The 16,901-nt window shown below is 34.2% G+C and overlaps 2 protein-coding genes across 2 annotated transcripts; both read left to right on the top strand.

Annotated features, from left to right (window-relative positions):
* Positions 1-621: 621 nt before the first annotated feature.
* On the top strand, positions 622-1,546 carry LOC141390467 (short coiled-coil protein B). The gene is made up of 2 exons (XM_073963422.1): positions 622-846; positions 907-1,546. The coding sequence occupies exons 1-2, from the start codon at positions 783-785 to the stop codon at positions 1,242-1,244; spliced, it is 402 nt and encodes a 133-aa protein (XP_073819523.1). The 5' UTR covers positions 622-782; the 3' UTR covers positions 1,245-1,546.
* Positions 1,547-14,851: 13,305 nt separating this feature from the next.
* LOC141390466 (probable dimethyladenosine transferase) lies at positions 14,852-16,112 on the top strand. The gene is made up of 3 exons (XM_073963420.1): positions 14,852-15,007; positions 15,079-15,791; positions 15,855-16,112. Exons 1-3 carry the CDS (start codon positions 14,950-14,952, stop codon positions 16,002-16,004), a joined length of 921 nt encoding a protein of 306 aa, XP_073819521.1. The 5' UTR covers positions 14,852-14,949; the 3' UTR covers positions 16,005-16,112.
* The last annotated feature ends 789 nt before the right edge of the window (positions 16,113-16,901 follow it).

Raw genomic sequence — 16,901 nt, 5'->3', positions numbered from 1 at the left:
AACTAATAAAGAAATAGAATTAATCAAAATTTAAAAGAAATTCTGTATGTACTTAGGTTATGTGATCTGTGATAGGTATTTGTGGATTAAAGAAACTAATTCCATACTTCTCAAATACATTGTATATGTACATATGTAGTTATTTTTGAATGAAATACCAGTAGTCGGTTCTCGGGACGGTTTACTTTCATGATTTATCTGTTTCAATGTACAATAACCTTTTCATCTGTTTATTTATTTATTATTTATTTTCCTAAAAAACTATAAATTATAGAGATCACATTTATTCTAAAATTCGTTAGATTCTTCTTATCTATACAATAAAATTATTTTTTTCAAACATTTAATTTCATGAATGCTTTTTGACTAACTCTACCATTCGGCATATTGTGAATGACATGCAATTTTTTGAGAGTGAGAAAATGAATTACCTCACACACAAAATAATAAAATAATTATTTTATATCTTAAAAAGTACAAAGACCTAGAAGATATTATATAACAAATAGATGTATATATTTCATTGTCATTTAAAAATAATTTATCTATTTACCCCAACACCCCAACTTGTAAACTATTGTTAATGTAATACAACTTGGCACTTATTATTGTGAATGATGCGATTAGTAATCTTTCGACAATTGTGAATGTATGTGGAAAGTAAGAAAACAAGGAGGAAAATACTGCAGAAAATAAATTGAAAAATAGGAAATATTAAAATAAAAACGATTTCAAATCCAAACTACAAACAAAATATTAATATAATTTATTACAAAAACAAAATGTCGCTAATTGACAAATTGCAAGAGCAGGAACCCATCCCATTAGCAGACGACGACCCACAAGGTAATGGTAACAAAAATATGCAATTAACAACATATTCCATAATTATTTTGTTATTTCTAGTAATAATTAACGATGACGACAATCAGACAACCAATAACATTGGACATTCCATGGATTCTTTAAGATCTTCGTTTACCAATCGCAGCTCTACACCAGACTCGCACAATTCACTGGAGCCAGAAATTAGTCCAGATGAAAAAGAAGAAAAAGCACGTCTTATAACACAAGTGTTGGAGCTACAAAACACATTGGATGATTTGTCACAACGTGTTGACTCGGTTAAGGAAGAAAATCTCAAGTTACGTTCCGAGAATCAGGTGTTGGGTCAATATATTGAAAATCTGATGTCGGCTTCATCAGTTTTTCAATCGACAAGTCCCAATGCTAAAAAGAAGTAAGGCATACATAGAAGAGAGATATGGGAAAAGATCTCTTGGTCAAGAATATTCATCTAGCTTTCAGTTTTATTACCCCTTAGATACTAATAGTTTTTTTTATTATTTATACAAACTATAATAACAAAAAATACTCGTTTATTGATATGTATGTGCATTTTTTTTATTTCGAATATTGTATTGTAATTAGAAAGTTTATAGACTTTCTAACAACACCATCATGTAAACCAGATTTTGTGCAACATAAATTTGAGAAAGATAAATAAATGTAATGCTTAATAAAATTACACGGCTTGTAGAAAAAACCGAAATGGTTTGTATGTTTAATTTTAGCTTTTCATGACATCATTGTTATGATTGGTCTGCATTAACATAAGCATGGAACTCCGTTGGGTTGAGTGGGGGCAATAATATTTGACAGAAAATAATGTTTTGTTGGAGTATGCGCAGGGGAATGTGAACATCATTGTGATTGGAGGCCACTACGGAAGTATGTTGAATAAATGTGACAAAAAAGGGAGCCCATTGAAAAAACAAATTGGAAAGTTTTCGGAGCCTCATAAAAGGTCACAACCAATACAATAGAAACTTTATTGCACAAACATTCCTTAAGAGGCAAGAGATTCATAATGTGGCCTCTTTCATATCGCCTAGTCGTGTTGGGCAGTAAAACTCATTTTACAGAAAATTTGTTCCAAATATTTTTGTTCTGATGTTTTGCCGAAAAGTGAGTGTGATTCTCATTTATTTGAGAATACTAGACACTTAAAACGTTCGGTTTTTCGCTAAAAAGGCATCATTTCAAAAACTGAAAACCCAATTGATAATTCCTTTCGCCGGGATGAAATCATGGTAGCGATCAGTAAAATTTTGCAACACTGTCAGTTCGTTTTGAAAAACATTACTCTCTGTAACAGAAAGTAATGATGAAGTTTAAGCCATTGGGGTAATACTCCAGACTTAAAAACAATCAAATGAGATTGAAACTTCAACCAAAACAAAACAAACAAGAAAATTTTTGCGTTGCAAAAACCTCCCTTTCTCCCTTCTTAACCATGAATTCAACAAATGTTTCATGAAAATGTTAAATTACTGGAACAAGAGTAACCAACATGCTAAAGGCCTTGACTTGGTGATTTCGTCAGAGCAAAGTGGGCAGGTATTAGCATTGCGTCAAGGTACCAGAGTGGATTTGAAAGTCAATGCTTTCTTGAATATAAGAGAGATTACAGATAAGTGGTCAATGAGTTTCGTTTACGGTGAAAGTTAAACGTTGACTTTAGAGGTATGCCTAAATACGTCCGTATTTAGTTTTGTGTTTTAAACGGAATTTCGATTATAACTTATTTGGGTAATACGGACGCCATAAGAGCGCTTTTGTGGTAGGATGGTGAATTATTTATTTATTTTTATTTATTTTTCATTACTTTGCAATCGAAGCCATATGGATAATTCAATGGCCAATTCAGATATAATTACAAAGATTCCACCTTACTTCATAGCTACTCTATAAATAAAATATTAAACATTATTGTTCTTACAAACTATACATAAAAATTAAAAAAAAAAATTATTGCATTGATTATAATTTGCCTCCTTTACATCATAACTACTCATATGTATATTATCAACATATTATAAAATAGGTAAGAATTAATATAGAATTTTCAAAAATATCATCGGTACAACCAATATTTTCTTCTTTATGCCATAGTTACTCGAATAAAAGTTATGTTTTTGTATTTTTTTTTTTTTTTTTTTTTTTTGTTTTGTGAAGTTTAATAACAATGAATATATGAGGAAAAGTCAAAATTTTTTAGTTTCCATGAAGCCAAGGTTTGCACTATTATAATACGCGAACTATTGTAGTTTACCAGTAACTATGACTATTGCTGGATTAATTTAGATGTTTTTGTACAAAGCTCAAAAATTTAGCAAAAAAATTTATTTTTTACGTGGTAGTTACGATCGCGTAAAGGAAAAACCATAGGTAAAAACACGTTGAATCTAAACAGGTTTTTTACATTGCTATTCGATTTCTGATTAAACCATTCAAATGACGGACATCTGTTCAAAGTAAAAGTAGGAGAATACAAAATGAAGATTACACTTCTAATGTATCTTTTTCCAAAATTTCCACTGTATCCACCTTTTATGGATGCTGACATTTTGAAGCCGGATTTCAGGTGTTTTTTGTATTTTTTATGTAACTGGGACGCGCATTCGGATATTTCGAAAAACCAATTATATGATTAAAGAACTCGCGATTTCGCATAATCTGATATGTATATTGAGTATGTAGCCCACACAGCAGCAGAGTAATCTACTGCCAAAGGCCAAAATTTAGTGCGATATTTTTTCTAAAAAACCTATTTTTTGGGTACAGTATTTACAATATCGTTTTGAGTGTGCTGGTACCCCGCGATATTTTAGTTTTTCGACGATCCGGATCATATGAATCACAGATCGTAAAAATCCATCTACTAGAACGGCGGAAATGGCTACTGCAAAAATTGAAAAATTTGCGAAAAATGTTTTTCAAAATATCGCTGACTAATTCGCGTTTTATGTGGATCGTTTCCATTTCAATGAAGAAAGTGAATCATCAATCGCGTTTGTGCGAAAACAGCGGTTTGAAAAATTTAGTGGCATGGGAGCTGTATCCGATTTATCCAAAAAATACTGTGTGATGCTACATCCACGGTTCTTGATGGATTTTATTGAAATATGTTTAGATCGATGTATTTTTTCACGGTTGATAGTGAAATCGGATGCGCATAAAAAGTGTATGCACTTTGTGCAAATTATAAGCGTTATACAGTTTGTTGCACACTAAACTGCAGACGAAGCTACATCTTAGCGGCCAAAGTAAATCCTGGCAAATGTGTACAAATTAAAAGAGAAGAATTCGCTGTGTTGGTAAACTGCATGCGCATCAAGTGATTTTGAGGATTTCGCGATTTACACGCATTTCAAAATGAACATTACCCGATACAGTTTTATTTCAAGAGTATACCCCATTTAAAGGAATCCAACATTTATTTGAACGATACCCATATCTTCCGCTAGATGTTAGCGTGTATTCGAGAAGTGATTAGAATAAAAAATGTGATTCTTTGCGTGAAAATTAACTAAAATAGAAAAATAACTCTAACCTATTTTTCCTACATTTTCTTCAACTAACTCACAAAATAAATTTTAATAAATATTTTCTCTTGCAAAAATTTTATAAATTTCCTCAATATATTTTTTGGTTTTTGCTATAATATGAAAACCACTAAACGGATTTGTATAGTTTTGGTTTCATTTGAATCTTCGCGATGTATAGATTACGTACATATTTTTTATATATTTTTCAGATGCATAAACAGGTTGAATTTTATTAAAACAAGTTGCAAAGTACCAATTTTTTTAACTCTTTCTCAATTTCCGCGAAAACTTAAAACTTTTTCACTAATGTTATGGGGCCTCAGTAATCATATATTACGTAGGGAGCCCCTAATTAAGAGAGTATCTCAATATAATGATTGCAGTCTTTTAAAGATTTTTTCTTTTTATCAGAATTGAAACCGCCATAACTTTTGCGCGCAACAACCAAAATTAGTATCTCGAACAGATTTAAGAATGGGATTTTTTTTCCCAATCTATGTACCAAAAATCTTTCATGTAGCTTAAAAAAAAATTTTAATTTTTTTTCTTATGGAAAACTAAAAAATTTTGTCTTTTCTTCATATATGCTATAAAATTTTAAGTATTTAATTTAATAATAACCTGTTTTTTGAAAGGCGAAATAGGTAAAAATTAATATAGAATTTTCAAAAATATCATCGGTACAACCAATATTTTCTTCTTTATGCCATAGCTACTCGAAAAATTATTATTCTACTCGAGAAATTATTCTAGTACGAAGCCCGAAAAAAACATGAGTTTTCAAATTTGAAAACGGGTTTTCTTTTACAGAGAAGTTTTACGTGAAATTTACGCAAAATTATGTTTTGGGGTTTGACTTTGTGTTGTCGTTTAGAAGGCAGGCTTATGAATATGGACTAAATCAGCAAAATGTTCGATGCCAAAGATGCTATTCAAGAATGGGTGCAAGTGAAATGGACCCCCAAAAGATGCAATTCATTTCCAGATCCTAAGCATGTCATCTTCACTTACTCGGTGAAATGGCATCTTCAACAATTCTTTGGCATGGCATCTATACCAATTCTTCGGTATGTCATCTTAACTAATTCCCTAGAATAGCATTTTCGCTAATCTTTGGCATGTCATTTTCCCCAAACCTTTGACATGAATTTTTCACGTCTTGTTCGGAAAATGCTGTACTGAAATATGATTTTCATGGCTTTTTTATTTATTCAAACCCAGCAAAATGTTCGATGCTAAAGATGCTATTCAAGAATGGGTGCAAGTGAAATGGAATGTCATTTTTTTAGCATCTTCACTCATTCTTTTTACAAGAGCGTGACCCCCAAAAGATGCAATTCATTTTCAGATCCTAAGCATGTCATCTTTACTAACTCGGTGGAATGACATCTTCAACAATTCTTTGGCATGGCATCTATACCAATCCATTGGCATGACATCTTAACCGATTACCTAGAATAGCATTTTCACTAATCTTTAGCATGTCATTTTCACCAACCCTTTGGCATGAAATTTTCACGTGTTGTTCGGAAAATGGAAAATGTATTTATTAATTCATAGGAATTTTTGAAATAACTATTATTTAATTATCATAAAAAAGTTTACATCCATAATTGCAGTTTGTTGTTGTAACAGTAGTTTATATGTTTGTATGTCAGTTGTAAGAATTTCGATGGTTTGTAACCACAAAGCTACATACTTAAGTTTGTTAGAAGGTTTGGTAGGGCATTTGAAAAGGTGCAGCGGGTCGTGCGGGCCTGTGCCGCATGATAGGCAGATGTTATGCACGGTGTCACACACATATAATTTTTATCCAACGTTTCAAACTGCTCGATGACCTCAAACAGCGTGGAGTGCTTGACAGTATCAAAGGGTTTTGAGAAGAAAAGCGCCATCATCACTGTTTTATCGCACGGCTTGCTCTGATTGAGTCCTCGACTAATATGTGTGGAGATGGCGTGCAGCGCAGTTGTTGTGCTGCTTGCGGATCCCATGTTATTGATCGGCAAATAGACAGTTATTTCTGATGCTGAGGAGGACTAAAGCCTCAAGGGCCTTTGCTACGGGCGACAAAAGCGAAATTTGTCTGCACGATTCACCTTTGCTGTCATCCTTGCTAGTCTTCAGTAGCTGGTATATTAGTTGTGTCTTTTTACTTTTTCAGTAATAAATATTCAGTAACTTGTTTTCAGAGAGTAAGAGAGATTTTACTCTTTGATACGAAAATAGAGAAAAAGTAAAAGACAGCATTTAGTAAACTTTAGCAAGATAACGGTTGATGAACCAAAGAAAAACATTGGCGCCAATGCATGAAAGAAAGACTAACTACAAAGCAATGAAAAAGTTCTTAAATAAAAAAATTATTAATAAAATAATCAATAAATATAGCTGAATTGTAATATTTATAGAATTTTTTCACAAAAATAAGATAAACATTGAGCAGCTGACCATTAGCAGATGATTAAAAAACAGCTGATCGAACTTGCTAAATGTTGCTGGGAAAAATTCTTTCAGTAACTTTTAGCAATTTCTCAGCAAACAACTGTCAAAATTGTTCTCTCAATTCGCTCTCTTTTGTGTAAAAAGACAGCATTTAGTAACATTTCGTAATAATTATTACAAATTATCACGTAAAAAGACACACCTATTTTCCAGACTTCGGGAACGATGTGTGTGGCTAGCGACGGATTGAGAACTTTATTGAGATACTTGACATTTGGCCGTCCAGCTGTTGCAGTTTAAGCACCGCCGCTGCTCGCAACATAGTTCAACTCCTCCGCAACTGATTGATTGATTCATCTAACTGCAAATTACTATTTCGTGAATTTTATTTTACGAACATTTTGGAAATGTACGTTTTTTTGTTTTGTAGGGATTTACAAATCGACTTGTAGAGCAGGGCTCTCTAGAGGCAAGAAAACTTTTATAATACCAAAGATTGCAGTCCGACTCTATTTTTTGCTCAATGATTGGGACTTCCCACCGTAATAAATCTTACACAGCTTTAATAAATCTTAGATAAGTAAAAGAAAATATATGTACATGTGTATAAATAAAAACACAAAATTCATCTCTATTGGATCGATGGAATGGGTTCAAATACTGATGAAAAGATCGGATCTATCACGACTTCCTTTGAATGGGTTCAAATGTTGATGAAAAGATCGGATCTTTCACGACTTCATTTGAACCAATGCAAAAGATCCAGTGAAATCATGGCATCTCATGGAACCACTTCCATAAAATTCTGCTGGGCTCCTTCGTGCACCTCCCACACAACATTTAGAAAAGGTATATATAAAGGTTTAACAGCTCGTCTCGAATCTTTTAGAATTTTTTTGCACAAGTTCTTTTTGCGCGCCCTGTAACGACTGCGCAATTCTTTTGGATTCAAGTCCATACTTCCTGAGATAATGGCCCAACAAATGCGTAACCCTCGAGAGGAGAAACCGATTTGGTCCAAACGTTGTACATCGTATTATTTCTTCCAGACTCTGATAATGTCCGAACATTGTTTACATCGGACCCACACAAAGCTTGAAGAGTGGAATTTAAGGAATCGTCGCCCTAGTTATGACGGTACAATTTTTTCGGGGGCAAGTCCATACTTCTTGAGAAAATGGACCAAAAGCTCGAAAAAAAACTGTAGACGTCAGAAGAATTGTGTTTACTTCTTTTCTATAGATCCATGCTACTGTATTCTGGACAACAAGATCATCTCCTCTTAAAAAGCAGAGGCAACCCTATGCCTGAGTAAATGTCTGTTCGGTTGCAGGTGATCGCTTAATTGTTTTTTGTCTTAAATATCAACTGTTGGCTTTTGTAAACAATAGAGTGTTTTTGCGAAAAAGTTATTTTGTACCGGCAAATTGAAATTCATATGCTGTGGTTTCCATATATAAATTTTGACTGAGTTATTCAATTGTTTTATTCTTTGCTATTCTGTTGTTTCTCTTTCCTTTGACTGGAAGTGCCTTGCTGTTGTTGCTGTATTTTTCTGTTATTCTTTTTTTTTGTGTTTAAAAGTTGTCAACCTGAATAGGAGTGAACACTCCTCTCGGGTTTATTGACCGCTATATCGCCACAACAAGCAGTAAATATTAAATTTATTTTGAAGCCCGTAGGCGTAATCACTAATTATATAAGTTAATTTTCGAAAGCGCACATGTCAAGCGATAGCCCAACATGACGCCATTTTGTTTTAAAGCCCGTAGGCGTAGTCTCTACATGTAATTTTATGTCTTCACGGTGAGCCGTCCGAAGACGAAATCCTTTTTTGTTATTCCTCATCTGTTGTTGCTAAACAATATTCCTACAGCGAAAAAATGTAAATGTAATGAACCTGTGACCCTGGTTCTATTCAGTGCAATATTTGTGACAAATGGGTGCATGGACATTGAGCAAACTTAAGTGAAAAAGATCTTGCTGCAATTGAAGTCAGCGCCTTTATCTGCACCACTTGTGAATCCAACCTTGATAAAATCCGAAATAGCCGTAGTGCAACTTCAGATGACTTACAAAATATTAACAAGAAACTGGATTCCTTCACTGCTGTGTGTCAGAGAGAGCTTAGCTCAATTAAGACAGCTATTGAAAACATGAATGCGGAAATGATGTCCTGTCTCAATGAAATAAAGAATGATATCGCAAGGTGCAATGAGAAAGTTACTGTTGTTGAAACGTTTGTTAAAGCGCTGGAAGATGAGAATAAGCTCCTAAAAGCGGAAAATAATGCCTTGCACCGTAGATTGAATCGTACAGATTTTCTTATTAGTGGGCTTCCTGATGGTTTAATTGATTTGGTTGGAATTGTGATTTCTATAGTAGCTTTTCTAATGTGAATTTGGAACGTCGTGATGACGGTTTAGCTTGTTACATTAATAACAAGAAGCATATTTTAGTGAAACTTAACTGTGCAGAACATCGAGATGAGATCATGACAATATTTTAAGAGTCGATTCTTAAAGGCATCTAGGCTAGTAACTTCGTCGGCAGAATATTATTTCGAAGTACAGAATAATTAATGGAGCTAAACCAAAACTCATTCTGTCTGATGGTAAACAAATTGAACCTGATACTTCCGGTTGTTCTTTACTACTGATGAATCATAGTTGATTTATACATATACATATTTTTGTATGCTTTTTCACATGCCCAACACAAAACTTTACCCAAACGTTGGATGTGTCATGGTACAATCATTAAAAGGTAGGGCACAGCAAACATCTGATTACAATTTTTTCCTGAGGTCCTCCTATTGTGTCAAAACAGTTTTGACAAAGTTGACAAACGGCAAAATAAATTTATTCAAAATCAAATTGGATACGTACAAAAACAAATACAGAAGATGTACAATTTTGAAAACAGAAATGACTTCAACATTGTCGACGTGCACTTGCATTAAACAATGGGGCCAGATGAGTGGAATATGCTGTGGCTATGTGTTGGGACTGCAGCTTACCGATGTTCAACTTCCGTGTTGTGTCCGTTCGTAGCAATATGGTGATCGGAGTCCATGTTAGCTCCTCGTAACGATGAATGTCGAGATGCTTAAATCCGGTACTGCAAACTGCAATGTTTTTGTCGCTGCGAAGACTATCAACCTGATCGTTTGGCAGAATTTTCACTGGGAAGGCTGAATTGTCGGATTGTTGGACCAAAGTTATTCTCCTTTCCAATTTCGGTATTAAAATAGCATAAAATAAATGTACTGGACAACAATTATGCGTTTCTCCTAAGCGCTCAAAAAATATATCTTTGGTCTGTTCGGACCGTATGTGCCGGGGCCATTAGGTGTTCTTTTGATGATTTTCCCAATGCATCGTATTTCCTGTATGGCAGTAATATTGGTATTTTTCAAGTACACCTTCCAAAGCGTAAACTGCGCCTTCTACAAAGATTCCGAACATTCCAGGTGCAGATTCGCTGTTTATAATCCATAAAACTTTTGCGAGGTCGTCAACTTAAGAGGGGGGTTGTTTTCTGTTTCTTTGTTTTGCGTAATACGATCTTTTGGAGGGACGGATTATTAGCCCAATGCCCAACTCAAGTTTTTAACGTTCTTTTGAGTAAACATGTTAGCTCATTAACCATAACAGATAGTAAAGGTAGCTCGGAAGGTGGCACCAAGGTGATCTTAGTGTCCACTGGGCCTGGCGAACGTTTTATATCCTCCAGTTTTCTGAACTAAAATCCGTGGACTTTATATTTGGTAGAAAGGAACAAGTCTCGTTTAGGGGCACCTCTCCGATCGGGCTGAAATTTTTACCATACGTAGTCCTTGGGACCCTGATCACGACTATATATATCTTTCCCGGGGGAAGTCCATACTTCCCGAGATATGGGTCTTGACATTTCGGGAAAGTCCTACTTTGGCACCATTACTTTATTTATGGGCACCTCTCGGATCGGGCTGAAATTTTCACCATAGGTAGACCTTGGGACCCTGATCACAACGATATATAACTTTTCCGGGGGAAGTACATACTTCCCGAGATATGGGTCTTGACATTTTACTATATTTACTTGGGCAATATGGGTATCATTTTAAAGCTCGTGGTGAGTACTTTTCTTTGCTATTACGACTTTTGCTTCAGATTACAACAATATATAGCTTTTTCAGGGGGAGTCCATACTTCTCGAGATATTGGTCTTGACTTTGTTAGTCTTATCGCCATTATTAACCTATGCAATATGGGCGTCGTTTTAAAGCTCATGAGTATTGCTTCCTAATGCAGTTAATAATTTGAATCAGTAATTTAATTTTGTAATGATTATTTATAATTTTTATTTAGTGGGCTACGCGAACAAAAGTTTCTCCAAAATTATAAGTTTTCTTTAAGTAGCCGGCCTTCGGCCGGGATTTAAGACTTTCTCCTATGGACAGAAGCAAAAGTGGGCTACGCGAACAAAATTTTTTCCAAAATTATAAGTTTTCTTTAAGTAGCCGGCCTTCGGCCGGGATTTAAGACTTTCTCCCATGGACAGGAGCAAAAGTGGGCTACGCGAACAAAAGTTTTTCCAAAATTATAAGTTTTCTTAAGGTAGCCGGCCTTTGGCCGGGATTTAAGACTTCCTCCTATGGACAGGAGCAAAAGTGGGCTACGCGAACAAAAGTTTTTCCAAAATTATAAGTTTTCTTAAGGTAGCCGGCCTTCGGCTGGGATTTAAGACTTTCTCCTATGGACAGGAGCAAAGTCGTAAACGCAATCAAAAGTACTCACCACGGGCTTGAAAATGATACCCATATTGCCCAAGTAAAAATAGTAAAATCTCAAGACCCATATCTCGAGAAGTATGGACTCCTCCCGAAAAAGCTATATATTGTTGTAATCAAAAGAAAAAGTCGTAATTGCAAAGAAAAGTACTCACCACGAGCTTTAAAATGATGGGTATCATTGCATAAGTAAAAATAGTAAAATTTCAAGACCCATATTTCGGGAAGAATGGACCTCCCCCAGAAAATATGTATATAGTTGTGATCAGGGTCCCAAGGACTACCTATGGTGAAAATTTCAGCCCGATCCGAGAGGTGCCCATAAATAAAGTAATGGTGTTAAAGTAGGACTTTCCCGAAATGTCAAGGCCCATATCTCGGGAAGTATGGACTTCCCCCGGGAAATATATATATAGTTGTTATCAGGGTCCCAAGGACTACCTATGGTGAAAATTTCAGCCCGATCCGAGAGGTGCCCCTAAACGAGACTTAAGCCGGTAGAAATGTGTTTTAACCTCTACAGATACAAAATATTAAATTACAAGGGCAAATTGGGCTAATACATTCAAAATTCCTGAAAGCGCAATTCGCGTTATATGGGGCTATAATACCAAAACGTGGGCATACATACATATATAAAATATTTCAATTTAAATATTTGACAATATTTCAAATAAACAAAACCTGTTGCATTTGTTATTAGTCATTTGAAGTTATAAGCAAACCGGCAGCAGAGTTGTTTTTTTATAATTTCATGAACCTGCCCAACCTTCTAATAATTGAACCATGGTTTTACGATAATTTTCGAAATAAAGTTGTAAAGTTCTATATTGTCGTATATTTTTGATGACTAATTCAATTTGCAACAACTTGTTTTGAAAATTCATGTTCGATCAGCTGCGCATATGCATCTACTGTTTGGTTTACATTCGGCGTCGTTTCGTGATTTCGAAGCCGTTTCGTGATTTCGCGCGGAATCAAGCAAAATTTATCATGATTTCGCATACAAAAATGAAATCATCTCATTTCGTGATTTCAGCGAAATCAACATCGAAATCACAGTACACGTGATATACAACCCTGGTTTTGCCTAAAAAAGTACCAAAAGTTGCAACACTTTTCACGTATCATAATAAATAAGGTAGATGGTCAATTGCTGCAACAAAAAATGTTAGTATAAAAATTTGTAAACAATGTGACAAAATTATTAAATTACTTTCATGGTTTAATAAGAAAGGTTAGCCAAAGCTTTATGTCAATTTAAATTTTTTTCATTCGAGTATTCCTAAAACTTCAAAACAATAAACACAAACTGTGTATGTGTGTGTGGTGTTTGAATAAAATGCCAAACAATTTTAAAAACAATCGAATTCAATGATTTTTAAAATTATTTTTGGAACATTTGTATGGAAATAATTCGTCAGGTTATCATTGAAACAAACATTTTATCATATCCACAACTTGATTATGCGGAGAAACATTGGTCCTTCATTCATTTTTCGCGATTTTTATAAAATGCTCAAAATTGGTGTTGTAAACAAACCCACTTGTTGCTTAATTTTGAAGTTTTAGGAATTCAGGAAAAACAAGGGTTCTATAGATTTTTTTTCATTTAAATCTACCTCTTTACTTATACCATGATTACTTTGTTACAATCATGGCAGAACTACCAGGTAGTGGTATCACAGAAGCTGATCGAATATGAAAAGTCAAATCCCTTTATAAAAAAATATTTTTGTTGTAATTTCCCCAACAACATAAAGAAAGTGTTGACATAATATATTCAAAATTTTACGATGCCACTACCTGAGTAATTGTTCCATGGTTACAATGATATTTTTTTATTGTGTTCCCGTACTTTTTTAATGGCAATGATAGTCTGTGTTTAGACACACAAATTTCTCGGGAAAGTAAATTGAGTTTTTTGGGAGAGAGCGGAGAGGAAAGAGCTCCTCAATACTCTTTCCTACCCCCTATTGCCTAAAAATTGAATTTACTTTCCCGAGAAATTTGTGTGTCTAAACACGGACTTAGAAAAAAGAGCGAATTGTCAAAAATTGCTTCCTCATACAAATTTCTTAAAAAATTCGGGAACGTGAAAATGACGGAAATTGCAGAAACTCCGGCATAAATGTCAAAATCAACGTATCAGCTATCATATTAGATGCCAATGAAAATACTTGCTGCTAGTTTCTACTAGGCCAAAATTGTATGGCAGAAAACAGGAGAGGAAGGTGTTATTCGGCGCTATTTTTGTTTAAAGAGAAAGTCTTGCTACATTTCGGAGTACGGGAACGCATTTTTAGCACTAAACGGGAAAACTACTGCATAAGAACAAGAATAATGTATTTGGAAACATAATGAACACGAATAATCCCATTTATTGGTTCTGAGCACAACTTTTATCTATCAAAATTTATTATTATGATGTATCAACGATAAAATCATTTTTTTATTTTTCATTTGTTAGAATTAATAAAATATATAGATAATTTTACGATATTTTCCAAATAAAGTTGTAAAGTTCTACATTTTTATATTTTTGATGATTAATTCAATTTACAACAACTTGTGAAAATTCATGTTCGATCAGCTGCGCATATGCATCTACCTTGATCATTGTGATATATTTGAAATCAACAAAAAAAAAATAAGTGTAAACACCGGGATGTATTTCAGGATTTCGTGAAATCCAGTGGATTTTAGAGCGCAAGTGTAAACTTGGCATTACGGACAATCGATTTTCCCGGGTATTGGAGTAACAAGAAGCAGTTGTTGCTGAACAGCAAGAATCGACTAATCTTGTTCATTTTTTCGACTTTATAAAGGAAAAATTGTTATCGTAGTAAAAAATGTAGATTATTGTAGGTTCTGACCAGGCATTTTCTTATATATTTTTAATCAAAAAATATGCGTTCTTACAATAATTTATAAACAAGAGTATGAATTAAATGTGAAGTTGAAAGAACTGAAACTGTTCTTGTTTAATTTGTGCATTGTTTTTGTCTATTGAAATTCGAATCATAAAGATTTTTACGGTTATTCGGTGCAAAATAAACAAGAATTTATGTTTTTCATTTCCGGATTACCGAAGTTCGCCTTTAATTCCGATAAATAAGAAAAGTGGCAAGCTAATCTCTCTGTCTAAGGCACCCTTCTTTTTGATAGATAGTAAAAATATCACGGTCACAGCTGATTTACATACTTCAATTTACAACTGTGGACTGTGGCAACAAATGTCAACAATCCTCTCTAAAACGTAAACACTTCCACATGGTGTGCTCTTTTAAAGAAGAAGGAATTTAAATTTTAAAAGTAAAATTAAAATAAAACTAATAAAAAATGCCGAAAGTGAAAACAGAAAAGAAGTCACGCATACACAATGAGGTGCAAAAACAGGGTAAGTATTAAATGTTCACATGGACATGAATTGAAATAATAAACAATTTCTTTCTCTCCCCACACACTAAGGTATTGTATTTAACAAGGATTTTGGCCAGCATATTTTGAAGAATCCACTCGTCATAACCAGCATGCTTGAAAAGGCTGCCCTACGACCCACAGATATAGTATTGGAAATCGGTCCCGGAACAGGTAACATGACTGTACGTATGTTGGAACGCTGCAAAAAGGTGGTGGCATGTGAAATTGATACTCGTCTTGCGGCTGAATTACAAAAACGTATACAAGGCACACCGCTGCAACCAAAGCTACAAATGTTAATTGGTGATTTCCTCAAAGCGGAGCTTCCTTTCTTTGATTTGTGCATTGCCAATGTGCCCTATCAAATCAGTTCTCCTTTGATATTTAAATTGTTGCTACATCGCCCACTGTTTCGTTGTGCCGTCTTGATGTTCCAAAGAGAATTTGCACAACGTTTGGTGGCAAAACCAGGCGATAAGTTATATTGTCGTTTGAGTATAAATACACAACTATTGGCCAGGGTGGATATGTTAATGAAAGTGGGCAAGAATAATTTTAAACCTCCACCAAAGGTTGAGTCAAGTGTCGTGCGTTTGGAACCCAAAAATCCTCCACCACCTGTCAACTTTACCGAATGGGATGGTTTGACACGTATTGCCTTCTTGCGTAAGAATAAAACACTGGCTGCAGCATTCAAAACAAATTCCGTTATGGAAATGTTGGAAAAAAATTATAAATTACATTTGTCACTTAACAATATGGTATGTCCACCCACTTGAGAAATCAACTTCCGATACAAAATTAAATAATTTTACTCTTTTCAGCCCATTGAAGAAAACCTCAATATGACAGAGAAGGTAATAGGAATACTACAAAAATTGGACATGGACAATTTCCGTGCCCGTTCAATGGATTTGGATGATTTTATGCGTTTGTTATTAGCCTTCAATTCAGAGGGCATCCATTTTAATTAAGGCTCAGATTGATATGTAAAAATTAAATACATACATATTTTTTAAGATTCTTTATAGTTAGTATAGAACATTTATTTTTTAAAAAATAAAAACCTATTTTTGAAGAAATTTTTTCATTAACGATTTTTTTGGGGAAAGCAGATCGATTAACGTGTTCCTATAAATCGGTATGCCAGACCGTTATGGATTTTTAAATTTAATTTTTGATTATGGCAGAGTTCATTGGCGATAATTTTTCCTTTAAAAAATTCATTTGTGATAACTTATTCTATAAAAAAGTTTATCGGTAATGGCCTTTCGTTTAGAAAAGTTCATCGGTGATGACTTTTCGTATAGAAAAGTTCATCGGTGATGACTTTTCGTATAGAAAAGTTCATCGGTGATGACTTTTCGTATAGAAAAGTTCATCGGTGATGACTTTTCGTATAGAAAAGTTCATCGGTGATGACTTTTCGTATAGAAAAGTTCATCGGTGATGACTTTTCGTATAGAAAAGTTCATCGGTGATGACTTTTCGTATAGAAAAGTTCATCGGTGATGACTTTTCGTATAGAAAAGTTCATCGGTGATGACTTTTCGTATAGAAAAGTTCATCGGTGATGACTTTTCGTATAGAAAAGTTCATCGGTGATGACTTTTCGTATAGAAAAGTTCATCGGTGATGACTTTTCGTATAGAAAAGTTCATCGGTGATGACTTTTCGTATAGAAAAGTTCATCGGTGATGACTTTTCGTATAGAAAAGTTCATCGGTGATGACTTTTCGTATAGAAAAGTTCATCGGTGATGACTTTTCGTATAGAAAAGTTCATCGGTGATGACTTTTCGTATAGAAAAGTTCATCGGTGATGACTTTTCGTATAGAAAAGTTCATCGGTGATGACTTTTCGTATAGAAA

The sequence above is a fragment of the Musca autumnalis genome, unplaced genomic scaffold, assembly GCF_047663935.1.
Source record: "Musca autumnalis isolate F117 unplaced genomic scaffold, ASM4766393v1 scaffold_1, whole genome shotgun sequence".
Lineage (NCBI taxonomy): Eukaryota > Metazoa > Arthropoda > Insecta > Diptera > Muscidae > Musca > Musca autumnalis.
The sequence above is the reverse complement of the archived record's forward strand: the minus strand, read 5'-3'. Positions and strand labels throughout refer to the sequence as shown.